This window comes from Nomascus leucogenys, chromosome 3 (genome assembly GCF_006542625.1).
Source record: "Nomascus leucogenys isolate Asia chromosome 3, Asia_NLE_v1, whole genome shotgun sequence".
Lineage (NCBI taxonomy): Eukaryota > Metazoa > Chordata > Mammalia > Primates > Hylobatidae > Nomascus > Nomascus leucogenys.
In genome coordinates, this window is record NC_044383.1 from 12,068,300 (window position 1) to 12,095,902 (window position 27,603).

Here is a 27,603-nt window from a genome sequence, read left to right on the forward strand (position 1 = left end):
AAGTGCTGGGATTACAGGTGTGAGCCACTGCACCTGGCCTGAAAATGCTTATTTTTTAGCACTGAAATGGCAATTGGCATGGTGAGATGCTTACACCATAGGGGCACTCAGTTCAAGCTGACTCCATGCCTGTGCTGGGCAGGTAGAGCTGTGAATCTTTTTGTTCTCTCTCTTCTTAGTTAGTTTGGGCTGCTATAACAAGATACCATAGATTGAGTGTCTTAAATGACAGAAATTTATTTTTCACTAGAGTCTAGAAATCCACGATCAGGGTGCCAGCAGATTTGGTGTCTGTTGAGGGCTCTCTTCCTGGTTTGCAGACAGCTGCCTTCTGATTGTGTCCTCCCACAAGAGAGAGCAAACTCTAGTCTCTTCCTTATCCCATTATTGGGGCTCCACCCTCATGACCTCATCTAAACCTAATTATCTCCCAAAGGCCCTACCTCCTAATATCACTGGGGGTTAGGGTTCCCCTATGTGAACTTTAGGGGATACTAACATGCCATCCATAGCAGAACTGGATATGCAACTCCCTTGAACTGAAGCAACTGCCACGGATCACACTGGCTGGCTGGGGGCCTGTGAGCTCAGCTTTGGTTGTGGGGAAAATGGACATAATAGGACTCCATACTGATCAGCTTCCCTGGGCCCCCTGCTCAGCTTGTTATGACAGGGCACAAAGGAGGTGGCTGTGCCAGAGGACGTGAGCCCTAGCCAGAAGCTGCCTGCACTTGGCCCAGTATGAGCTGGGGTGAATGGGGGCAGCCTAACTGCTTTTGCACTCTGCATAAACAAGGCCTGATGGCAAGCACTTACTGAACAGCTACATGGCCTTTGGACAAGGGGGTGTTCATCCTCTGAGTCTAGAGATGGCTTGGATATGGTTCTGTTTCTCTGCTTTTCCTCCAGAGGGATACACTTTATTAAACATGGTCAATGAATGCATTAAGAACTCCATTGATGATAACATATACACCCTTTGTTCTGTACTGGTGTACTTACTGTTTTTTTTTCTTAAAAATATATCCTGGGGATTATTCCTATTGGTACACAAAGAACTTCCTGATCCTTTTTAAATTTAGGCAAAAGTTTAACATAAATTCACAATTCTAACTATTTTAAAGTATACAATTCTGTGGCTTCCAGTGCATTCACAGTGTTGTGCACCCATTACCACTATCTAATTGCAGAACATTTCCATCATATCAAAAAGAAACTCTGTATCCACTAAGCAGTCAGTGGTTTTAATTTGCATTTCCCCAATGACTAATGATGTTGAGCATCTTTTCATGTGTTTATTGGCTGTGTCTTTTCTTTGGAGAAGTTGTCTATTCAGATTCTTTGCCCTTTTTTTAATTGAGTTTTTTGTTTTGTTTTTGTTGTTGTTGTTGAGTTGTAAGAGTTATTTACATATTGTAGATCCTAGACTATTATCAGATATATTATTTGCACATATTTTCCTCTCTTCTGTGGTCTGTCTTTTCACTTTCTTGACAGTATTCTTTGATGCACAAAAGTTTTTAATTTTGATGAAGTCCAATTGATCTTTTTAAAAAAATTTTGTTGCTTATGCTTTTGCTGTCATATCTAAGAATCCATTGCCAAAACCAATATAATGCAAAGTTACTCCTATGTTTTCTTTTAAGAGATTTATATTTTTAGCTTTTAAATTCAGGCCTTTGATTCATTTTGAGATAATTTTTGTATACAATATAAGATAAGGGTCCAATTTAATTCTTTTGCACAGGTCATCTTTTTTTTACATCCATGTAGCATTCTGTTCCATACTTTGTTTAACCAGCTTTTTGTTTTTGTTTTTTTGAGATGGAGTCTCACTCTGTTGCCCAGGCTGAAGTGCAGTGGCATGATCTTGGCTCACTGCAACCTCTGCCCCCTGGGTTCTAGTGTTTCTCCTGCCTCAGCCTCCCAAGTAGCTGGGACTACAGGCGTGAGCCACCACGCCTGACTAATTTTTTTTTGTATTTTTAGTAGAGACGGGGTTTCACCATATTAGGCAGGATGGTCTTGATCTCCTGACCTCATGATCCACCCGCCTCAGCCTCTCAATATGCTGGGATTAGAGGTGTGAGCCACCGTGCCCGGCCCTAACCAGTTTTATACTCTGTTCTATGACTTGGGTTACCACTAAACTTTTACTATTAAAACCAATGATACAATACATATTCTTGTATATAACCACTCACTACATATCTGCACATATTTGTAGTCTGAATTCCTAAAAGTAGAATTGCATGATCAAAATACTGATTGCCTAATTGCTCTCCCTGGAGGCTGAGTGGATGTGTGTGACCTCCATCCATTGGTTGAGAATGTGTTTTCCCACACTCTTGTAGATCCTTGCAGGTTTTTGGCAACCAGATAGGGAGTTTTAATTTGGAACTTTCTTATTAGGAGCAATGGTGTACACCTTTTAATATATTTTAAAAGACTGTTACAATTTCTTTGCTATGAGCTTTTCATAGCCTTTGCCTATATTTTCTGTTGGCCTTTGTTTTGTAGGAGATACTTATAAAGCAAGTGAGGTCTGTTTGTGATATGTTTATCATTTACCCATTAGCTTTATTAATAGCATTGTTTTCCTTCCCAGGAAAAAAAATAATGTATTCAAATGCTCCAGTTTTTCTTTCTAAGACTTTTAAGTTAAGTGATTACTTATAATAGTCTTCCCCATTCCAATATTATAATGCTATTTTTCTTGTATTTTTATTATTTCAATGTATCATTTAATCTTTGATACAGCTGGAATTTATTTGGTCATGTGGTGTGAGGTAGGGGTGCATTTCTTCCCCTAGATAATTGAGGTATTAATAGTTATTTTTGAGGTCAGATATCCATTTCCCACAGAAAATAAAGCAGTAAAAGTTCAGTCCTAACTTGAGGGAAGCCCAAACCCACTTCATTGCTTGGTCCAGGATGGGAAGGGAATCTCTGCACTGGAACCAGAGGATGGCCTGTTCTTGGCCTTTCTCAGATGAGGAAGCGTAGAGCAGTGATTAAGAGCAAGAGTCCAGAGGCAGGTGGACGGAGTGAAAGTGCTTCTCTCTCAATACCTAGTTGTATGACCCTGGTCAAATGTTCTCACCTCTTTAATGTGCTTTCTCCTCATCTGCAAAACAGGGATAATATCAGTACCTACATCATAAAATGGTGGTGAGAAGTAAACAAAGTCCTGAATGTGAACTGCACTGCACAGTGCTTGGCAACGGAACACAGGGGAGCTGCTGCCATTATCATTGTCACCATTATCCTCACCACCACTATTTGGACCCTTGGTGATGGCTCCAACCACAGGACTGCCATTTACTGATGTAGAAGTGACTGGAAAGTGCTGGCTTCCTTTCCTCCTTCCCAGGATAGAAAGCTGACCTTGGGCTCCTCCACCTGGCCTGGCTCCATCATTTGGACAATCTTCTTCCAGGGCAGCAAATGAACTCAGATGTTTGCCCTGGGCCACCCCAGGGGAATTTTGGGCTTTTTTTTGTGTTGCATCCATTTCTCAGTCTATTCAATTAAGTGAAATCAAGTAAAAACACAAATCAAGTGATCCCTGAAGGGAGATGAGATCTCACCAAGGTTTGGCACCAGGGAGTCCTAGAGAACTACAACCAAAGTAGCTTGGCATGTTGCAGGTGGTAAATGGAGGTTCAGAGTGTGAAAGTGAATATATAGCCCCAAATTAATGATTTTATGGTAGACCAGGACCCCCTGGGCCCTGATTCTTTGAGCAGAGCTTCATCTTTGCAACCATGGCTCCCAGCCCCACTCTTTCATCAGGTTGCAGTGTCAAGGGGAAAGGAGCCCTGGGTCCTTTTTTTTTTATTTAAAAAAATTTTTTTTTAGATGGCTCATAAAGCCACCTCCTTTTTTGAGGAAGGGGTATGAATCTCAGGGAGGGTTCCTGTTACAAGGCCACTTGGCATCACTCTTGGCTCTGCTTGGAGCAGCCCCCAGGCAGTGACATTTCAGTTGCTGCAAGTCTGGAGCTGTATTATGCCATGCGTATCAGGAGAGTAATTGGATAAATTGGCCCTGGAGGGGTTTTGGTAACCATTACTTTCAGTTATTTTGTGATCCCCGCCATGGGGGAAGAGTGGGTCCTTTTCTTTGACTGCAGCATGAAGTAGGATGTATGCAGTCCCATCACCTATCTCGGCTGCAGAGCAGATCCGCTGGCCTTAGGGGACCAAAAGCTGGGGAGGGACTGGGTGTTGTACCTTTGCTCTCTCCTTTCTGCCGCAGGTGAACCCTGTACCACTTAAGCCTGGTGTCCATGGCTGCTCTCAGCAACTTCCAATCATTACTTTCAGTTATTTTGTGACCTTTGATGAGGCAGCTACTTCTTTCTCCTACGAGCCTCAGGTAAGGAATGATACAATTCAGAGACAAGAGAGTCAAATTCTTGTGGTTTGGGCTTAAAAGGAGAACTAGATGAAGAATTAGGTTACGGGGTCCCCATGCTCTCAGGACTGGGGAGATGCCCCAGAGAAACAAGAGAGGTTGGGCTTAGCTGGGTCCTCCAGAGGGGACTCTGCATCCTGCCCGTGACCTGGGGAAATGGTGGTAAAACCAGCAACCCCAGGCAGGTGGCGGGGATCTGCGATCCAGGGCATCCGTGCCTCCCATCACCCGGGGTCTCTGGTTCTGGAGTAGAATGGTCTGTCCAGTGATCTTAGGGAGGCTGACCTGAGGCTGCTTTACAGGAGGTCTCTGAATCCAGGGGTGAATTTAGTTGTTAGGGGGCTTAAGGTTTAAACAATTTGAGACCCTCTTTAGAAAACAAAATTAGAAATGATAAATTTCAAATGAGATACAGGCAGTGTCTCTTTTGGGGGTGATGAAATGCTCTGGAATTTGTGTGATCACTGGACACGTCTGCAAATATACTACACAACACCGAATTGTCCACTTTAAAAGGGTGGATTTTATGGCATGTGAATTAGTTATACTTAAAAAAGATATTGTTAAAAAAAAATCAGGTAAGGGTTCTAGAAGGGGCCCAACCCGAGCGGGCCTGCAGCAAAGCTTTGCCCACTTCATGGGGCAAACTCTGTAGCCCAGTGTGGCTAAGAGTGGTGTGGGCAGAGGGCCAGAGGCAGGAGAGTCCTGCTAGTAGCTGCTGTGTGGACAGATGGCCCCCTTGAGGATCAGATCCTTCCCCTTCTCTGGCCTACCTCCCACAGCCAGGCCCGAGTGAGCCTCCAGGAACTTCCATGCAATCCTGGAGGAAACAGAGTGGGAATTAACGGGGATGAGGCTTCAGCTTTGTGGGATGGGACCAGGAAAACAAAGAAGCCACATGTCTTGTACTCCTGATTTTGACCCAGCCTGTGTATACAAGCTCTGGCTTTGAGGGGCTCAATGACCAGGCCTCTCTCCGGCCCTGCAGGTGACAAGGAAGCCGGGAAGGCTGACCAGAGGAACCCTGCTCCTACCCCTGTGAGGTTTTTTTTGTGTGTTTTTTTTGGGGTTTTTTTTTTTTTTTTTTTTTGGATGGAGAAAACGCCTGCAGTCTGGGCAAACAGACGAGGCTCTTTGGAGGCCAGGGATATGCCACTGTCATATTTATACTACAATGCTTGTTTTTCTTGAATCGGACCCGGCTCTCTGCATAACTTCTGTTCCTCACATTTTGAAGATTTGGGCCCAAAACACATTTCAGGGAATAAGGAGAAAGCCCTTGTTTGAAAATGAACCAGCAAAATAAATCATTGTGTTTCTGACACAATGCCCACTGCATACTTTTCAATTCTTAGCTTTGGCAGCAGCGTTTTTAAAAAGCACACACACAAAACCTATCACATAATTCTTTCTGAAAGGCTCATTCAGCAGGCCTGCCTTTCAGTTCCCAGCCCCCTCTTTCTTCTCTCTTTTTTTCCTCTATTTTAAACCAGCCCTTCTGGTGAGAGGGCAAGTGTACATACAGCCTTCCATTGTGTTTGTAAAACAGAGCCATATCAGTTGAGAAGTAATGATAACATTTGTAGTTATGCAAGCGGAGATAACAGTAATCAGATCTCTGCTCCGGGCAAAAAATCCTAGTGGCCAGAACCTAACAATGGGTTAGGGTGTTATGTTGAAAGGTGAGGGAGCTGTGTGTGTGTTTTTGTTTTAGCAAAGCACCAAGCCCTTTGTTTTTCCTGCTGGAGGATCTCCTAGTTAAAGCCCTTCCGAAGCTGACCAGTTAAGGAGACCCTTCCCTAAATGGAGATCTGAGGTTCCCCTGCTCACTCGAGTTCTCCTGGCTATTTTTTCTGGCATCAAGTGATTTAGGGTTTCCTCTGCTTTCCAGCAGGTAATTTGACCTCTCCAGATTAGAAGGAGCTGAGGCTAATGTATTCGCTCAAGCAGAGGCCAGTGGAATGATAGCATCAGTTTGCACTGCCATTTGGGTTTTTTAAAAAGAAAGGTGTTGTTCTGGCGTTGCCCTTATTTTTTCCAAATCTGATTCCCCTGTGGCGGTTTCTGTTGCATTTTTCCCCAAACAACATGCAAATATATTGATACCTGGGAGTTTAAACAGTGGCAAGAACTGGAAGGTACAATTTCCAAGGAATGCCAGGCCCAAAACAGCACCCAGGCGTGTCTGGATTTGACATATGGAGACCAAGGTTCTCAAAATGTGAATTGTATTTAGAGATCACGAAGTTAACTCCTGATTAGGTGTTGGATATCTGAGTTCCTCGGCTAGTTGGTTTCTCTGATTTCATTTTTGGGGCTGCCATTTACTTATTTTGGTTGGGGGAAGTAGTAGCCTTGGGTTCCCCAAGAGGTAGCAAAGAATATCTTAGTGTAGACAAATGGCGGTCAAGAGACATATCCTAATTCTTTTTTTTTGTTTTTTTTTTTTTGAGACGGAGTCTCGTTCTGTCGCCCAGGCTGGAGTGCAGTGGCGCAGTCTCGGCTCACTGCAAGCTCCGCCTCCCTGGTTCACGCCATTCTCCTGCCTCAGCCTCTCCGAGTAGCTGGGACTACAGGCGCCCGCCACCACGCCCGGCTAATTTTTTGTATTTTTTTTAGTATAGACAGGGTTTCACCGTGGTCTCGATCTCCTGACCTCCTGATCCGCCCGCCTCGGCCTCCCAAAGTGCTGGGATTACAAGCGTGAGCCACCGCACCCTGCCGACATATCCTGATTCTTATCTGACTTAGGCAGAATGTTGGATCCACAATAACTGCAATTCTCGATAAAATGGAGGCCCAAATATTTTTGTCTTCTGCTCTGAAGCGTTCCTAATTACATTAGAAATAAAATGCAGGTTTTTCTGCTTTTCTTCCGGACACCTGAAGAAATGCTCCATTTTGCTCTCCTTTCCTACTCATATTTACCCAGAAAAGAAACTGTAAAAAATATGAATGTAGACATGGAATTGTGAAAAGCAGCCACATAATCCATGAATTGCTTGGGGGTGGGGGTTGGGGGGGGCGAGCAGGAGGACTTGTATAAAGAAATCCAGTTCTGTTTTATTTTTCAAAGATACATTTTCTTCCCTGTCTCCAGACATAAGTTTTTGAATTAAAAATTATACTTTGAATGATGTGCAGATGTTGGCATCTTAAAACCAAATACTGTTGTCCTGTGGGTTGCTAAGCAACCTGTGCAACCAAATCAGCTCGGGTTTGAAAATGGAAACAATTTCAAGAGATAAGAAAATGAAGCCCCATCCCTGAGTGTGAGGCGGAGGGCTGGGGTAGGATGGACTCTTCCCATTGCCTGCCCTGGTTAGAAGTGTGGCTCTTCTGGCTTTCATGGCTTGAACATGCATTTTAATTTCATTGTGTCAATTCTCATTATCTGTCTATATGGAATCCCCTTTTTGGTTTTCAGAAATAATTAAGTAAAAAGCCCTTTCACTCACTGCATTTTTTTGGCATTGATAAAGGCATTTGAGGCATTTCAGACAATGCGGGAGCGAGTATCAGGGCAAGTCTTTGAAGACGTTCTTTAAAGACGGCCCTGACAAACAGTGGCAAACAGACCAATTAACCCCAGAATCTAAGTCCTGGCTGCTTTAAACTCCCTTCAAAAGAAATTAGCTCTAATGTTAATAAAGTGGGTGTTAGACCATTTTGGAACATCAACTTCAACAGACTGAGTGAATTGGAATGGAATTATTACATTGTCTTGCCAAAAGAGGAGCCCAGGGCTGGTGTGAATTTTTGTTACAGTTGCTGTCTGAAAATCGGAAAAAAAATTCCAAACTTTAGTTGGAACAAAAACTCCCAAGTGGGATAACACAGGCTTATTTGGTATTTTTTTAAATATTAGCTTTAAAAAACAAAAAGACTCAGGAAAGGTAGAAAAGAGTGCCCAGAAGTGTGTCCTCAAATGTTGGGATTTGTGGTTAGAATGTGGATGGCATTCAGGCCCCAGCCCCGCGGTGACACGGCTCACCGCTACTTGGTTGCTTGCCCAGGAAGGCTTGGAGCTCAGGTTGTGACTCCTTGCTGATTTTTCAGATCCCAGGAGAGGAAGACCAAGAGCGGCAGCCTCCCCAGGCAGTGCCAGTGAATGGCCGTGGCCTGGGTGCATATCGTCTTGCTTTGATCATTTCTTACAGGAGAAAAAGGGAAAAAAATTTTGCTGGAGGAATAGTTTTCATCCACTGGGACCCCATAGTTCGATTTTGCATTGTTTTGGTTAAATGTCCACTTCCGAGGGTTGTGTCTCACTCCTGTAATCTCTTTCTTTGAAGAAAGACATAGACCTTTTAATCAATGCAATTGCTGAGAAAAGATAAGGTTTGTAGTGTCTGTCCTGCCAGCATAACTGTTTGACAACAAAGGGTAGGAAAAAAAATGAGATCACGACTCCTGGGTAGCTGGGAAGGGTGGCAGAAGGGAACGGCATTCTGTGTGACAAGAAGCTCGGAGCACTGACCTTATTGTCAGATGCGGGAAGAGGGATGTGTCTGGGACCACACAACAAACTCCTCTTCAGCTGTGGAGTGTGAGCCGCCGGGGCCTGGGTGTCAGAAATCCAGTCAGAACTCAGCTTTAAGGAGCTACGTGGATAATCTTCATTGATCCTTGCTGCTCTCTCGCCACCTTCCCTAGCCAGAAGTGACCCAGGAAGGAAAACAAGGATGGGAGGTGAAGTCACTTGCCCAGAGTCAAGTGAATGATGTGTGCAGGATCCCAGTCCTCCTGCCTTAGCTGGTCCCATATTCTTCCTCCTGCACAGGGACTGAGCGTCCCTGAGGTGTCGCCTGCTCAGGGCTTTGAAGCTGACAATGCTGGGGTCAGGCTCTTGCATTTGTGAATAGGGCTTTTGCTCAACCTGTGCACAACAGCCCGTTCTCAGACTGGCTGTGGGTTAGAGGCTGGGGTCCCTCCTGGTTGGAGGCCCTAGGTGGGAAGTAAGACTCTTGCCACTGTGGCTGAGGCCATCTTCCTCCATGCTCTCCACCTCTGCCTTGTCCAACCATGGCCTCTGACACCCAATAAATATGAAGCACTGACTTGGTAAGAAGAGGAAAAACCATCAATGCTAAGCATTGACTCTCCCTGTGGCTTTGAGAGACTTTAAGGTAGTTTTTTGTTTTGTTTTTTGAGATGGAGTCTTGCTCTGTCACCAGGCTGGAGTGCAGTGGCGTGATCTCGGCTCACTGCAACCTCCGCCTCCCGGGTTCAAGCGATTACCTTACCTCAGCCTCCCGAGTCACTGGGACTACAGGCGCCTGCCACGACACCTGGCTAATTTTTTGTATTTTAGTAGAGATGGGTTTCACCATGTTGGCCAGGATGGTCTTGATCTCCTGACCTCATGATCTGCCCACTTTGGCCTTCCAAAGTGCTGGGATTACAGGTGTGTGTCACCACGCCTGGCCCGTTTTTCTTTTTTAATCTAGGAAAAATGAAGATCCTGGTTTGGATTCACTTGAGAGAACTGGGCCATCTCAGTCTCATTTTGGCATCCTTGCCCTTTCTTTGCCTGCTCTGTGGGGGATGCCCAGTCCTCTGTAGAGCGGTTCGTCAATTCGAGTGTCCCAAAAGGTGGATTCCTTTATTTAGCTAAATTCTCAATTTAATGTCTATTTTGAACTTCAGGATGGCAGAAATCAATTCTTTGTCAATTGAGAGAAACGTTCCTCTGTTTCTGGGGTTGGGTCTGAAAATACAGGGGCTTATGAGGTCACGGGGCCAGGCCCTTAAGAGCGACCTATTCGTGCTGACGTCTACTGAGTCGTCGTTGCCCCTTCTGGTCCGCGAAGGTTGCAGCTCAGCTGGCCTCTTTCCCTTTCATAAGTCTCCCCCAGGGGTGAAGGTCGTCTGTGCCATGTCATGGTGCCGCGGAAACATCTGCTGCTCTCACACCTATCTAAGGAGCCAGGGCTCTGCCTGCCTAGACAAAGTATAGTCATCTTTTTGAAGTTTGGCCACATTCTTGGGTGCTCCACCCAGGACACGGTGCATCGGTTCTTCCACACAGGGTTCCAATAATCATTCTTAGATTTTCTCATCTTTCCTCTACACTCATTTCTTAGAGTATGTGTGTATGGGAGTGTGGTTTGGGATTCTTCCTTAAGGACCCACAATTGTCTCAGTTAACTTGCCTTCTAACTCCCTTTTGCCCAACCTGGGAATCTATCCAGTATCAAGGGCACTCAGACTCCTTGTTCATGCCCCAGTCTGGTCCTCTCAGGTCTAAGCTTTTGAGGTTCCCTTTCCTTCTGCTTTCTGACTTAAAAAATTATTACACACACCAGACGCGGTGGCTCACTCCTGTAATCCCAGCACTTTGGAAGGCCGAGGCGGGTGGATCACCTGAGGTTAAGAGTTCGAGACCAGCCTGACCAACATGGTGAGAAACCCCATCTGTACTGAAAAATACAAAAATTAGCCAGGCATGGTGGCAGGTGCCTTTAATCCCAGGTACTTGGGAGGCTGAGGCAAGAGAATTGCTTGAACCCCGGAGGTGGAGGTTGCAGTGAGCTGAGATTGCACCCTTGCATTCCAGCCTGGGCAACAGAGCAAGACTCCATCTCAGCAAAAAAAGAAAAAAAAAATGGTCGGGTATGGTGGCTCACGCCTGTAATCCCAGCACTTTGGGAGGCCCAGGCCGGGGGATCATGAGGTCAGGAGATTGAGACCATCCTGGCTAACATGGTGAAACCCCCTCTCTACTAAAAATACAAAAAAATTAGCCAGGCATGGTGGCGGGCACCGTAGTCCCAACTACTTGGGAGGCTGAGGCAGGAGAATGGTATGAACCCGGGAGGTGGAGCTTGCAGTGAGCTGAGATCGCATCACTGCACTCCAGCCTGGGTGACAGAGCAAGTCTCTCAAGTGTCTCAAAAAAGAAAAAAAATTATACACACACACTGTTACTAAGATATAGTTTACATATCAAATAATTCACCCATTGTAAATATACAGTTTGATGAGTATTCATGAATTTATAAGTTGTCCAGCCATTAGCACAATCCAGGTTTATAACATTCCCATAACCCTCAAAAGTTTCCTGGGTCCATTCTCTGTCAATTCCACTCTCCTATGGCCCCAGGCAACCACTGATCTGCTTTTTGTTTCTATAATGTTGCCCTTTCTAGAAATTCCATGTAAATGGTATCATATGTAATATGTAGTCTTAGGTATCAGGCTTCTTTCTCTTCTGCTCGGGAAACAAGTTCCCATTTAAGAAGTCTGGCTTGGCTGGGCGCGGTGGCTCATGCCTGAGATTCCAGCACTTTGGGAGGCCGAGGCAGGCGGATCACCTGAGGTCAGGAGTCCGAGACCAGCCTGACCAACATGGCAAAACCCCGTCTCTACTAAAAATACAAAAAAATTAGCTGGGCATGGTGGTGGGCGCCTGTAATCCCAGCTACTCGGGAGGCTGAGGCAGGAGAATCGCTTGAACCCAGGAGGCAGAGGTTGCAGTGAGCCGAGATTGCGCCGTTGCACTCCAGCCTGGGCAACAAGACCGAGACTCTGTCTTTAAAAAAAAAAAAAAAAGTCTGGCCATGAGGGAGGCTACAGATATGATGGTGGCTGGCAGTGGCAAGGGAGGGAGGGAAGAGTTTGTTTTAAGATGTAAGATACTTGAGGGGCTTAAATGCTGACAGAAAGAGTCATTAGAGAAAGGGAGGTTGAGGATCCAGGGTGAGGACACAGATGCAGGTATAGGGTGATGAGCTGACAGCAAGGGGCTTCTAAGATGGGGAGGAGTTGGCTCTAGAACTTGGGTGAAGATGTTCCCCTTGGACAGGAGGACTGTGCCGTCTCTCTTTTGGTAGGAGGGAAGGAGTGAAGAATGGGCAGCTTTGGAGAAGTGGTGGACATTTGGGACACTTCCCTCTAACAAAGGATACTCGTTTCTCCGTTACCTGCTGAAAATGAGGAGGGTGGAGAGTAGGGAGGATGTTTGAACACAATGCCAGTTAGAAATTATTATTATGGAGAATGGAAAGTTGAACTGACCAAGGAGATAGATACAACCGGAGTGCCAGGCAGAATGAAAGGCCCAGGTGGTGTTTGTGGATGTGACTGCAGGGTGACACTGATCTGTTTGAATGTGGCCTTTACTCAACAATCCTGGGTGCACGTGGTGAAGATGAAGCATTGAGTAGATGTGGTATTCAAGTTTCACTGAGTGACAGCCATGGAAGAATAATGGGCAAGGGATTTAGGATGTTGGTAGGAGAAAGTTTGAATAAACCCATGTCGAATATGGAAAGTAAAGATAGGGAGGGAGGGGGTGAGTGAACAGAAAACAGGACAAATAAGTGGAGTATTGGGAGTCACTGAAAGACCAAGCCAGAGGGAAGAGAGGCAGTGATCTGAAAGACAAATATCTGAATCTGTGATTTCAGAGGTGGGGCACTCTGCAGTGAAGGCCACGGGATAGCTGAATGGGAGTGGAGAATCAGGTCAGTGGAAATGGGTGGTCAAGGATTGGAGCAAGCAGGTGTAGGAGTAGATGTTTGTCGCCTCCAAATCTCATCGTGACATGTGATCCCCAATGTTGGAGGTGGGCTTGGTGGGAGGTGCTTGGGTCATGGGGGTGGATCCCTCGTGAATGTCTTGGTGCCATCCTTGTGGTAATGAGTGAGTTTATTAGTTCACATGAGAGCTGGTTGTTTAAAAGAGCCTGGCAGCTCTCTCGCTCCTCTCTCCATGTGATGTGCCTGCTCTCCCTTCCCCTTCTACCATGAGTAAAAAATTCTCGAGGCCTCATCAGAAGCTGAGCAGATGCTGGTACCGTGCTTGTACAATTTGCAGAATTGTGAGCCCAGTAAATATCTTTCTTTTGTAAATTACCCAGCCTCAGGTATTCCTTTATAGCAACGCAAAACAGACTAACACAAGGAGGCTGGTCCCCATGCAGAGAAAGCTGCTTACAAGGCCATAGTGGGGCTGAGGGCAGAGAGGAGGAGAGGTGGAATGACCTCATGGGCAGCTTGGGACAGAAATAGGTGGGGGTAAAGGGTGGAACAAACCCATTTACCTGACAGTGGGGGGATGGTGGTCTGGAAATTTTGAGAGGGTCAAGATGTCCCTGAAAAAGCTGCATAAGGTGCAGAAGGCACAGTTTTCATTTGACATGAAGCTATAATGAGGTTATAGGTGTCACTGGAGTCAGATTCCAGATAGGGCCAACAGATCAAAGCTGGGGATAAGTAGGAGCTTGCGGGCACCTCCTCCTGACTGGTTCAGGTAAACTGGGGTTGAAGAGCAAAAGTCAATCCTAGGTGTAAATTCCCTTCAAAAGGCTGGGCACAGTATAATCCTAGCACTTTGGGAGGCCAAGGTGGATCGCCTGAGGTCAGGAGTTCGAGACCAGCCTGGCCAACGTGGTGAAACCCCCATCTCTACTAAAAATACAAAAATTAGCTGGGTGTGGTGGTGGGCACCTGTAATCCTAGCTACTCGGGAGGCTGAGGCAGGAGAATCACTTGAACCCAGGGGGCAGAGGTTGCAGTGAGCTGAGATCACACCACTTCATTCCAGCCTGGGTGAAAAGAGTGAGACTCTGTATTAAAAAAAAAAAAAAAAAGTAATCCCTTCAAAAATTTCTCTAAAATTGTCAGGTCAGCCACACTTTAGAGCCTGGGGGAGTTGTCTGGTTCTACAGCTGCTGTTCAGAAAAGAATCTTTGGTGTTGCTTTACCGTTCAGTTCTGCCTTCTGCTATTGAAACTTCCTCTTTGTTGCCCTGGATGTCTACAGTGGGTGCTGCTGCCTGGAGGACAGGCAGGTTTAGACAGGACTGCCTTCAGCCAGGCAAAATGGGCTTTTCATTGTCACAACTGTTTGTATAGAGTCATTGGCTGTGATGACTTGTTCTGACAGATGATACAAAATCACTATTGGAAATTCTTTATGAAAGACCAAACAATAAAAAAAAGCTCTTTGTTTTGTGGAGGATAAATGCTCCATGGCATCCACCTAAATGATCTTTGCTTTTGAAAGTTTAGTGCTATTTAACACTTCTGTTTGTCCTTCTTAGGTCAAAGAGCCTTAATCTTTTAAATATGTTTCATAACCTCCCAGCATCTGAAAACACCATATTATCTGCAACTTCTGGGCAAGGGAGAAAGGGCTATGTCTACCACCTTTTATTTAATGGATCCATGTCTCAAAGTGACTTTGCAATGGAAGGTGAGAACCTGCGCGTCCCCACCTGGCTGCCATCCCTGCTCAGCTCTCTTAATGGGGCATCCCGTGCTGAGTGAGATGACAAGGCTTAGAGGTAGGTAGGTATTTGGACTAAATATGATGTTTATTTCATGCTCTGACTTTGAAACCCAAATATTATATGCAAATCCATTCCAATTTTTCTGGAGTCACAGAGATTCCATTGAGTTCCTTCCCATTGTCTTATAGAGGCACACTAATGAGGCTGTTGTATGTTAAAGAATATAGGACCCTTCATTGAGTCTCTACTCTGGGACCAAGGTGACATTGATGGGATTTTCTTCCTGATGTCCCTCTCCCTCATTATCCTGGGGACACCTCCCATCCCACATCTACATAGCTACTGCATGAGCTAACATGTTCTTACATAACCTGCACTACTGGTGAGTTGGTATTGGGTGGCCTCTGACCCAAGCTGGACCAATCAGTCCTTACCTTTGAATGTGAGAACACAGTAGGATGACCAACTTCTCCCAATTTGCCCAGGACTGTCCCAATTTTAGCACTAAAAATTTCATGTCCTGGGAGACCCGCCAGTCCCTAGCAAAGGGAAGTCATTGGCTACTCTTGGCTGGAGAGAACATCAAAGCCAGTTTCTTTCTGGTGACTGCAGCTCTGAGCTAGTTTGTAGTGAGGGAAAATGTGCTGATGTAGAAACCTTGGTAGAGACTGGAGACCAGGAGAGAGATTCTAGCTTCATCTCTGCACTTCCCATGCTCCACGCATGACTCTTCAAAGTCCACCAATCAGTGCATTTCGCTTGTGGCCTGATTTACGTTAAATGGAGCTTTCTTACTTCAACCAAAAGAAGGCTGGTGAGTGGAGCGCTCTTCCTGGAGCTGTGCTGAACCTTCCTTCTCATTTCATCTAACAGCCTGGGAGCTGGACAGCAGTGTGAAACTTTACAAAGAAATGAGGAATCAAATATTTTAAAGGACAGGGTCAAGGCCAGCATGCTACGAAGACAGAGAACTGGGAGTCACACCCAGGTCCAGAGACTCCAAGTTTATGGTCTTATTGTCACACTGCAGCTGCCTCTGCAGCTGCTACCTGAATCTGTTAATATTGGCAAGGTATTGGTCAGTCTGGCATCTTTTCTAAAGACATCAGAAAAGGTCAGTAGACCACCTTATGGTCACTTCTTCAAGTGCTATTTCCTCCTTTTGCTGGGGGAAATTCTTAGCAAAAGCAAATGGTTCTCTCACATTTGCCATGGATCAGCGTCTTATGTATATGAACTTACTTAATCTTCACAGCAGTCCTACAGGGTATGGACTATTACAGCCTTACTTTACAGGCAAGAAAACCAAGGTCCAAAGAAGTTCAGCCATTTTCTAATAAGCAGCAGAGTTGGGGTTGTGAGTCCTGGCTCAGGTCCCTGCACTCCATCACTTCAGAACTTTTAATGATGTTCCCAGAACCAGGCTGGAAATCAAGATGCACCTCACTTTCTCCTGCACTAGCTACTGACTGCTGTGGGATTTTGGGAGGTTTTTCACCAATTTGACTTTCTCCTTTTTTTCCCCATCTGTGAGGATTAAATGAGAATCATGTAGATTGCCAACATGTGGTCCTGGCTCGTGGTGAGTGCTCAGTATATGGGGGTGGATCTAGTTCAGGCCTTCTCTAGATGTATCATTCAAGTTTCAGTTACAGAGAACAGAATCAACTCACATTGTTTAAGCAAGTAGGGTTTTATTTTGATTTTTTTTCCCCCAAAGTGGCAAATGGCTTGTAAAATTGTTCTGAGGCTGAAGAAAGAGACTCAGGCTGACCATTCAAGAAGAAATCCCAAATCTAGAGTGCAGAACTGACCACCCGGGAACATGCGGGCTCTTCTGCGACAAGGAAACCACTGGCTCCTGAAGTCCAGAAGGCACCCTGGGCAGGAGGCCACTACTGCTTCCACCAGCTCCAGAACAAGCCCACATCCACTATGATCCACACCAGCAAAATGGGTGCCCCTGCTCACTGACACTCACAAAGCCGGACACTAACACCTGCTGCTGAGAGGCTAAATGCTCCAAGCCCATTCTTATCAGCAGGGAGAGTCAACAGAATCATTACTTCAGCCTTACTTCCACTTTCCTCATCACACTTGCTTGCATCTGATTGGCTGAGATGAAATCACAGCCATACTGAGATGCAGGGGAGTCTGGGAAATGTAGTTTTTAGCTTTCTAGCCTCTACAACTCACAGAGGCATGCAAGAGAGACGGTAGGACTGTTGTTGGGTACCAATGGACATTGGGCACCAATCCATCAAGCTAGGGTTGTCCCCTAGGCCAGGCAATCTACAGGATGCTGAATGGTACTTCTGGGTAGAACTGCTAATATTCCTGATAAGGCTATTGGGTGCTCGTGGGCATGGCAGGAGGCCAATCTTCATGATCCTCCTCTGCCTGCACGGAACTATGAGTATGGCTGCTGTGCAGCACACACCCCGGGACACATCCTTCTCTGCACTTCACGTGACAGGCGGAGTGAGCAATATGTGTGGTGCGAGGTGCTCTGGACCAAGGTTCTGGTTGCCCTTGTTCACCAACAAGATGTGACATTGAGCTTGCTTCCTCCTTTGTAAACCAGCGGGCTGGATGTGACTCCTCATCACACTTAGCAAGCTCTAAACTTATAAGAAACAGATTCATATGTGGTAACTTCATTCCAGAGGAACATTGAAGGAATAAGGTATTTCTTTTCAGTATCAACAATGTCAAAACCACAGTATCTGGGTCTGCATGGTTTCTGGTAACACAGAGGCTGTTAAAACTCCGTCAGTGCAAATGTGGCCGTAAATAGATAATAAATCTTGATAGGTATATAGGACTGCTATATTTGGACTCAAACTTGTTAACCCTCACAAGATAAAATTCAGTTTGATGGCTCAGCTCTCCAAACTGGGCAAAGGTTCAGAAATGGAAGGTTTGTGGATTTCATTGCTAAGAAAACAGTAGAAGTAGCAATCTAGAATGTCAATATTGAAGCTGAATTTTACGTTGGAGCACAGGCCAAAGTTGGGCCCTTATTTTTTGGCTCTGTGGAGATCAGGCGTGAACTCCTGGATTCTGTTTGCCTGACATTTTAAGGGACTAGAGCCATTTTAAAATGCTGAATATGCGTGCAAAAACTAACATGTAAAAGCTAGCATTTAGACTCTGTTAAAAACTTCTAGGAGCCTGGGTGACCTTCTTAGGCAGAGGTCACCTGTGTAAGAAAGCCCAAATTCAGAAAAGCCTGACTGGTGGCTAATACAAGACTATTTCCCTAGCAAAATCCCGAGTATCTTAGCAGCTAGTTTCGTCCTGAGTTTTACATAAATAAATCTTTTTTGGCTCTCCGGAAATTCATCCTTGATGGGGCATGAAGCCCTCCATACCAGGGCAAAACTTTTCTCTAGGAATGTACATTTTCATGGTTGCCTGTGACATTCATGGTTTTATTTTCTTAGGAGGGTTAAGAGGCCCTGAGGGCTAGAGAGACCTTTTAGTTCACTCAGCTCAGCTCCCCAGTTGCGGGGACAGGTGAGGAATGAAGTCAGTGCGAGAAGGTCTAAGTCAGGGGAGCAAGTCTTGACTGTCATCTGTCAGTCCTATTCGACCCCTCTCCTGTCCTCAGCTGACAGCGTGTCCGGTAGACATTGACGTTCTGTGAGTCAGTCAACTTCTCCTAATTCCCATCTCACCCTCCATTTTTTTCTTGCTTTCTTAAGCAATCTATGTTGTGTTTTCTCATTTTTGTAGCTGGCAGAATCCTTTCAAGATTTACCCAGCGACCAGTATCTTGGACATTTTACTCAATTGGCTTTGACATTGTTCAGCTTAGCTTCATTTCTGAGTCTGATCAGTTCCCAAATATTGATCCGTCAATGACCAAATCCCCTCCCCTCTTCCCTCTACCCTCCTTCCACACCAAATCATGAAAATGAATGACTCTTGGCTAGACTGGGGGGCCTGGGTTACTGTGAGTAGCTTCTCTCCAATAGCACCAAGGATGCCCACGGGAGCTAGTAGCAAGGGGGACAAAGCAGGAACCTGTAGATCCCCAAACCAAAGGAGCCACGACCAGATATTTAAGGCAGGAGACTAGACAATGAGAATATAAGAGAGCAAACTTGAATGCATGAGTTCGGGGCTTGCCTACCACAGGATTTTTTTTTGTGTTAACCAGCGTGAGTAATAGATGGTCAGCTTGGTTTACAGGCCAGCATCCACCATGATCTTAGCACTGTGTGTGTGTATGTGTGTGCTTGTACGTGCAGGAGCCTATGAGCGATAGGAAGCATGAGATATAGTCCTTAGTGACGGTTTACAGTCCATTTGAAAATATGCAACGGGCCCATGCAACATAGCAGGCCATGGATTAACTGCTAAATAACAGTGGACAGAGAACTAAACTGGTAATGAGGATGCCAGTTCCAACCCTCTATCTGCTTTTTAAACTTGGTTGTGTGGGTCTCGGTTTGCCCTTTTGCAATGTGAATGTATCTTAGCTTGGGCTGCTATAACAAAAACCACATACTGGGTGGCTTGGACAACAGAAATGTATTTTTTCACAGTTCTGTGGGCTGAAAAGTCCAAGATCAGGTCCAGCAAGGTTTGGTTTCTGGTGAAGGCTCTCTCTCTCTCTTCTTGGCTTGTAGACAGCTGCTTTGCCCTCACATAACATTTCCTCTGAGCATGCACACACCCAGAGAGAAAGCTCTCTGGCGTTTCTTCTTATAAGGGCACTAAGTCTGCAGGATCAGGGCTCTGCTCTCATTTAACCTTAATTACCTCCTAAATGCCTGCTATGCTCCAAATGTTTGTGTCCCACCAAAATTCAAATGTTAAAACCAGATCCCCAATGCAATAGTATTCAAAAGTGGGGCCTTTAGAGAGGGCAGAGCCCTCATGATTCAGATTAGCGCCCTTATAAAAGAGGCCTAAGGGAGCCTGTTTGTCTCTTCCACCCTGGGAGGATGCAGCCAGGTGCCATCTATGAAGCAGAGAGTAAGCCCTCCAGAGGCTGACTGCTGGTGCCTTGACCTTGAACTTCCCAGCCTCCAGAACCATGAGAAAATAAGTTTCTGTTGTTTATAAGTGACCTAGTATAAAGTATTTTGTTATAGGAGCCTGAATGGGCTAAAACAAAGCCCTATCTCTAAATACAATCACACTGGGCATTAGGGCGTCAACTGATGCATTTTGGGGAGACACAATTCAGTCCATAGCAGAAGGGATGGGACTAAACAATTCTTAAAAAAAAAAAAACTTTAAAAAATAACATGGATACAGGAATGTGCACAGAGCATGTGATTCTCTACAAAGCAAACACTGAGGTCTTTGGGTATCAATACCACCCACGTCGAGAAATAGAATGATGCTCGCACCCAGGAGCCCTTTGATTGCCCTCCTAATTGTCCTCCTTTTCTTTCCTGGGGACAATCAATGTGGTGTACATAGTTTTTGAAATCCCTTGCACATCTAGCATGGGTGACTCTAGATATAACCACCATGGACAGAAGATTCCCACAGCCCTGGGCCAGAGCTGTTAAAAAACTAAAACTCTATGTTATCTAAGCTCTGTAAATCATCTAACAACAGCAATGAGTACTTAGGGCCCAGATTGTTCTTTTGGCCTTCAGAACTCTAATATTTTTTAACAACTGAGGATGATCAACTGCGTTTCCATATCTTCTTTCTCTGCTGAGTACTTGGCATAGTGGTTCTGAGGTTGTTCTGTGGGTCAGAAAATTCCTGCTTTCATCCCAAAGCTCAGTGCCAAGCTACAGAGCTGTTTTTTTCTGGTGGTGCAAAATTGAGCTGGGTGGGTACATCATGGTGCTAAGCTGTTTCTCAGGGCTGCCAAACTGGGACTTGGCTTGTGTACTTATGCCCCTAAAAGGTTTCCGCTAACATAGAAAAAGGCTAAGCATTGTGATTTCACACACACACACACACACACACACACACACACAGCACTGCCTCCAGACCCTGAACCACATAATATGCACATGATGCATCCATTCAAATGATGTTTGCAAAAGGAAATGGGTTTGAAAATTCTTTGAATGGAAAAAATGGGTCCTGGATACTGTTCAGAGACAAATGAGTACACGAGGTTTTACTAAAAAGCTGGTTTCCAGCAAGGCTTAGAATCATTTCGCTGTGGCTTTCACTGTATTAGAGGTTTCTAACCTTGTTCTGTTGGTGACGCAGTTGGAGGAACTTCTGGTGATTCACCGGGGGAGTGAGTGACCTTTTCTTGTCTCTTTTCATCTACCCATCAGCTCAGTCCTGTTGGATCATGCCTGCCACATGCTCCCTGCCTAAGTGCCCAAGCACATTCACTCACGTATATACATGTGCATGCACGTACACACACCCCAGCTGCCCTTACCGTCTCTGCAACCCAGCTATTGCCCTTCTGCCTACCGGTTGGACATGAGGTCATAGCTGGCCTGATCCACAACTTGCAAGTTGGAAAAATGTTGAAGAAGATGGTCCTATGGATTTCCTCCTGACCCCTGAGCCTGAAGGAATGGTGGCTCTGGTGAGCTAAGTGCCCACTCTGTTTCTTCCCCTCTAGGATTTAAATAATTCTCACCACGTGACATCTTCTGCTGGGCAGACCACACATGGAGCTGGAGCAGGTGTTCACTTAGGGTGCAGGGGCTGAGGCATGGGGAAGTCCCCGGCTCCTCCATTTCCCTCTTTTTCTCCATTTCACCTGCCTGTCCAGTGACCAGAGTCCACCTGCTGAGACCCATTCCTGGGCTGTGGAGGCCTTTTGGTCATCAGGAGTTTCTCATTAAGAGGCATGAGCTCACGCCTTCATGGGCTAATACCTAGTAGAGATTAGGTAACACCAGTGAGGAACGTGTGGAGAGGGGTCACAGGGGGCAGAAAGCGGGAAAGGAGGGCCTTTGGGAGAGGGGCAGCAGAGGGCCAAAGACCACTTTGCTTCTTAACAGCTATGGGGAAGACTAAACATCAGAACTTCAGCAGGCAAAAGGAGACATTCTGCTTTTAGATAAGCACTGATCACATCAAAATGGCCCAACAGGCTGAGAGTTTGAGGATTCACTAGTAGAGAGGACTGAGGCCTCTGGTTACATTAGGCACAAATGAAGTTTTAAGGACAATCAGGTTAGCAGCTAACTCAGCTCTGACCTCCTGCTTGTTAATTACTTGGTGCTCCTATTTCTTTGTGGTGAGAATGGACACCTGACATTCTGCATTGGCTTAGCCCCAGGTGTAGACTCCAAGTTTAGGAATACACGAAAGCTTCCTCAGTGCCCTTGATTTGCACAAAGGAACATGCCTGCCTAATACCAAAAGAGTCACAGAGCCCAGGAATTCATCACACAATGGAGCCTCCTGATGTGCATGAGGCAAGCCCTTACAAAAACTTGGAGGTTTTTAAGAGACATAAAAGTAAAGTAGTTCTTGAACGTTGAGTCCATGCAAGACTGCAAATGAAAACAGAGTGAAACTTGATCAAACCTGGTGTTCTCCTCACAGGCTTCCTCGGGGCGAAGGAGATTGCTATAGACTGGAAAATGTAATTTCAAGGGGGCCTGGAGAGAAACAGCAATAAAGACCAATTTGTTTTATTGCACATTTTGAGGCTTAGGAAGTGCCTTAATGGATGAAATGAGAGATGGTTCTAGAAGACAGAGCTTGATAAAAGGTGGGCGGCCCAAGCTGTCAACAGGAGAGATCATGCTTTATTAATTTGTAGAAATCCATGGAAGTTTTACTGTACTTGCCACAAGGTAAAAATTATGGGCTGTTTGAGTTTCCATTTATCGTTGTTGATGAAGCAGAGGTGAAAAAAAGCTGCAGCTAGTTGTCAAATAAACTGGTGTGCTGGTAAGTGCTAACAACAGGCTCTGGGGGTGGAGGAAGGGGTGGAGGTGGGGGAGGGTGGGAGAAATCCTGACCTGTCGTGCTTGCCGATTTCCATGGTGTAAATACTCCCACTGTGGCTAACTTCAAGCTATAAAAGAGGTGTCACTGAACACAGAGTTGGGAAGAAATCTGCACAGTGTGTGTTCTGGTGAGCTAGTGAGAGCCAGGTCCACACAGCCCTGCTTAAACAACCCAGCTAGCTGTTTCTTTGGCTTTGATGTGGGGAACAGGGGGAGGGGAGAGCAGCTGATCTGGTTGTCCTTCCTCAGATGAGACTTGACAGCCGGCTTCAGGATGGCAGGCCAAGCTGTTTTAGGTGGCACAAGACTGGGGCTGGGGGAGGAGAGCCAGATACAGGTCACTTTCTCCTGAAGCCGTTATTTGAAATTCTAATGCTTTAAAATTATTCCCAAGGAATCTGAAATGCTTCAGAGAAATTCCAGTAAGCCCAGAGGATTCTGAATAACACATGATGCTAATGGCAAAAGAATATTGGGTCTGTAGGGGAAAGTGCCCATTATTTGAAACGGACTCTTTTTAATGATATGTGAGCTGACCTTGGGTAACAGGATCAACAGGGGTCGTGGGGTCATCCCTCTTGTAGCTGGTGAAGATTACTTAGAAGGGAATGGCTGCTACTTCCCTCGGAGCTCATTACCCACATTCCACGTGTTTAGCATTTTTGAAAAGACCAGACCTGAATTAAAAAATCGCCTCTCAAAGTACAATCATATTTGCCAGACCAAGTGAACAATGCTTATTCCTGTAAGGATGGTCATCTCCCGAATGAGGCAACTTTTCTTTGAGTGTAGGGTTTCAATTCTTTGGTCCTAAGAGTATTGAAGAGCAGTCCCTCTCCTCTTGCCAGAAGCCGCAGGGAAGGGGATGCCAAGTGAGTGTCCCTTGACCCCTCTGTAGAGCAGCCCTGCATTTTGGATGTCCGAGTCAGACTTTGAGTGAAGAAAGGTTTCTGTAGCTAATGAAAAAACAAGTAGTTAAAAAACCAAAATGCAAATACCTACTCACCAAAACAAAACACGAAACTATACAAGGAAAAATCTGCTATTTAATGGCTTATTCCTGCTTGCTTTTTTTTTTTCCATCGAGCTTATCCCATGCTTACTAGATACTTATGTCTTTTACATTTAAAGACTGGAAAGCCAAGAAACCCATTATACAATTTGATCTATGAATATTTATTACTAAGTGCTAGAGAAATAAGTAAGACCTGGTTTCCCTCTACTCAAGACACTCGTTATTTAATAAGGAATACAGTGACTTGTAGGAGTTAGAGCCTCATTCGGGAGGCTGTGGGAAGCCATGGTCAGCTTGTGACCAGGGCAGGATCCAGTCAGAGCTGTGTTTTTAGAAGGCAGTGTGGGAAAGGAGGGTTGGGAAGAGAGACCATGAGGAATGTAACATTGTCCATGCAGGTAGAGATAGTGGGAAGGGAAGAGGAGATGTGTGTGGGGTCACTAGTTTCAGGAAGAGAAACACAAACATTAAGAGAAACTGTTATAAGGGCCAGACGGTGAGCCCATTTGAACTCTTAGGCTTGAGAGGAGACAGGAAGAAATTGATGTGTTCTCCATGGGTCACTGGTGTTGCTGCACATCTTGTGAGCAAAGGCACAGGTAGCCTTTGTCGTAGGTTGCCTTTTCAAGGATGTTTGTCTAGTGAACACCCTTGGATGACAGTGTTTTTCCATGAGCTAGAAAGTAAGTTTGCAGGCTGGGCACGGTGGCTCACGCCTGTAATCCCAGCACTTTGGGAGGCCGAGGCGGGCAGATCACGAGGTCAGGAGATCGAGACCAACCTGGCTAACACAGTGAAACCCCGTCTCTACTAAAAATACAAAAAATTAGCTGGGCGAGGTGGCGGGCGCCTGTAGTCCCAGCTACTCGGGAGGCTGAGGCAGGAGAATGGCGTGAACCCCCGGGGGGCGGAGCCTGCAGTGAGCAGAGATCGCGCCACTGCACTCCAGCCTGGGTGACAGCGAGACTCCGTCTCAAAAAAAAAAAAAAAAGGTAAGTTTGCTTGTTGTACCATAAAATAAATGTAATATCTCAAAGGTCACACAGGTTTATTTGGAGCCCACTATAAAAAGGAAGCTCATGCTGCCTGCTGTGCTGAGTGCAATGAAATCTTTGGTCTCTGACCCACGAATCTTGTGTCTTCTAACATTCATGAGACTGGGATCAGGAATACAGGCCAGCAATGACAATGCCCTCATGTGAAAATGTATAGGAATTAACTTTTGGCTTTTGAGTAATAGTCAACGTGCACTGAGCTCTTACTGCTTACCAGTGACTGTCCTAAGCATTGTGTGTGTATTATCTCATATGAGGCTCCAATGACTCACCCAGGGGTGATCAGCTCATATTTGAAAGATTATTCCAAAGGGCACTCTTGAGAGGTAGCTACTGCAAGGTATTAACTATTTTTACAATCAAAACCAGAGATTTTTGCTAATAGCATAACAGATGGGAAAAATTTCTTTCTATTGATAAACTATACGTTTAATGTGTGTGGGTTGGCCTGTGATATTATACAGGCATCTTTCTGCTGCATGAGCAGGTAGAAGAATCTATAGGGAGCCCAATAGTTCTACCCTTTGGAATGATGCCCCAGGCTTGATTCTGAACTGACTCAGTCTAGCTAATGTTTTGGAGGGTTCTTGCTGCCTGTGTCCAAAGCTTGAATATTTTGACATTGACCTTGAGTGAGTGACCTTTTCATGCAAGTGCAATTGAAGCATCTGAAAGGACAGCTAAGAGTTTGTCAAGTTTACCGAATAGGTTGTGTTTTTATGCTAGCTTGTTAATAATGGAATCTATCTAGAAGCGAGGTTGTGGGGAACAGACTATAGCCCCATCTGCAACTAATTGTTGCAGACTACGAATATTTACTCAAAAGGACATACTAATTGAAAATAACCAAATTGACTTGTGTCAGGCTCCAACTCTCACATAGGAGGTGAATATTATTAATATCTTCGTATTACAGATGAGAAAACTGAGGCACAGGGAAGAACACTGTCTCCCCAAGGCCACACAGCTAGGAAATGCTAGCTCCAAGATTCAAAATGTCACCTTTACTTGTTCTGCCAAAGCAAAATGTAGGTGTCATTCTTTCCTCATCATGAAAAATTAATTTGCAGCAAGGAAGAAGTGGAGATTATATATGTGAAGTTTGCTATTTAAAATAGATGACTGTCGGAGGTCTGTATTTTTAGAATTCATTGCCAGGGGCAGACAAAGTTGTGCATAGGCCAGGCCCGGCCTTCCGGCTTTTGCTTGTCTCTTCTAGCTCTAGGGGATCCAAATATAGTTTTTAACATGGGTGCCTTTCCCTCGGGCTCATTCTGATCTTATTTTAAGGGCAAAGAACACTGAGCTTGGCTTGGGTAAAATTGGAATTCACCTGCCTGGTGCCTTTTCTTCTTATAAATGTCCTGCTTCCAAGAAGGTAGGTTAACAAGACTTCTGTGGGAGATGCCTTCCCAGAGCAGTTCTCTCTTCTTCCTTGATAAGGTTTCAAACACTTAAGTTTGTTCTAAACCAGCCATGGGAAGTCCATCCTTCTGTGCTGGTGAGTGGTTTATAAGGGACTCTATAACCCAGTCCTGGCCAATGATGGGGAGTAAGTGAGCAATTTTGGACATAACTTTCCTTCTGATAAAAGGTAGAGGGCATTATGAAGAGAAGCCCCTTTTGCTCCCGCCCTCTTCCTTTCTGCTTGGGTGGGACACTGTCATGTGAGGACTCAATGTCCAGTGCTGCAGTAGTCATCTTGTGACCAAGAAGGGAGACTCACCAACACGTGAGGGTGGCAGAGCAGAAGGACAAAAACAGCTGAGGTCTTTGGTGGCATTGTTGAGCTGCCTAACCAACCTCCAGATGGCCAACCTCCAGCTCAACTCTTATGGGACACTAACAGTATAAGCTACCTTCAGTTGGGCATTCCATTACTTGTAGCCGAAAGCATTCCTAACCAAATAAGTGTTAATTAGTAAAGAACAAAACAAGGGAAGAGTGGCTAACTCTCTGAAAAAAGAGTCCACTCTGATGTTCAAGAAACATGTGCCCTGAGACCTTAATTAATCCCATAGTCATAAATCAATGATAAGCCCATAAAATGCAAGAAAGTGTTACTAAAAAAAAAAAGAGACTTTTTATTCTAATCCGGGACATTTTGGTCGTGAGTGAAAAATTAACAAAAGGAATGAAAGTATTAGCCTAGTAAGTGAAAGGTGGAAACATAAGCTTCAGATACAGCTTGATCCAGGACTCAAATTTTGTTATTAAGTCTTGATCCATCCTGTATCACTTAGTTCTGATCTTGTTTGAGTTGACTTCATGTTCCAGCTCTGAGTGGTAGCAAAAGGCTGCCATCAGCTTTGGGGCCACAGCCTTTATTGTCAAGTCCAGCAGTAAAAGAGCAAGTTCCCCTAAAGTTCCCGGCAAGACTCATTATTTCCATAGCTGTGCTTGGGCTCCATGTCCCCAGGTGAATGTGATGCTTTGATTCAGACCTTAGTCACCTGCCTTGCCTTGCCTTGGCACGTGGTAGAGTCAACTTCACCTGAAAGTCCATAGACTGAGGATAGGGAAATAACTTCTTTTTTAGAAGAAATCAGGGACTGTTATTGGAAAGTGGATGAATGTTTGGTTGCAAAATTGGAGATGTTCACTCTGTTCCCTTAGAACAGACTTAAAAAGTCTGTTTTCTGCTTAAAAACCATCTCTTTATTCAAAATTCCTTTTTTTTTTTTTTTTTTTTGATTGAGACAGGTTCTTGTTCTGTTGCCCAGGCTGGAGCACAGTGGCATGATTATAGCTGACTACAGCCTCAAACTCCTAGGCTCAAGCGATCCTCCTGCCTCCAATCTGATGCCTTCCCACCTCTGCCATTACCACTCCCCACATCCCCTCCAGTGGCTGAGACTGTGGGCACATACCACCACACCATGCTAGCTTTTTGATTTTTAGTAGAGAGAAGGTCTTACCATGTTATCCAGGCTGGTCTCAAACTCCTGGGCTCAAGAGAACCTCCCGT

The 27,603-nt window shown here is 45.2% G+C and overlaps 1 protein-coding gene across 1 annotated transcript in view; it reads right to left on the reverse strand.

Annotated features, from left to right (window-relative positions):
• Positions 1-11,655: 11,655 nt before the first annotated feature.
• LOC115832529 (putative uncharacterized protein encoded by LINC00269) overlaps positions 11,656-27,603 on the reverse strand; it is an 87,847-nt gene continuing 71,899 nt past the window's right edge. The window contains exon 5 of the mRNA XM_030804182.1: positions 11,656-11,781. Coding sequence (XP_030660042.1) covers positions 11,656-11,781 — 126 coding nt within the window. The remainder of the gene's footprint in view (positions 11,782-27,603) is intronic.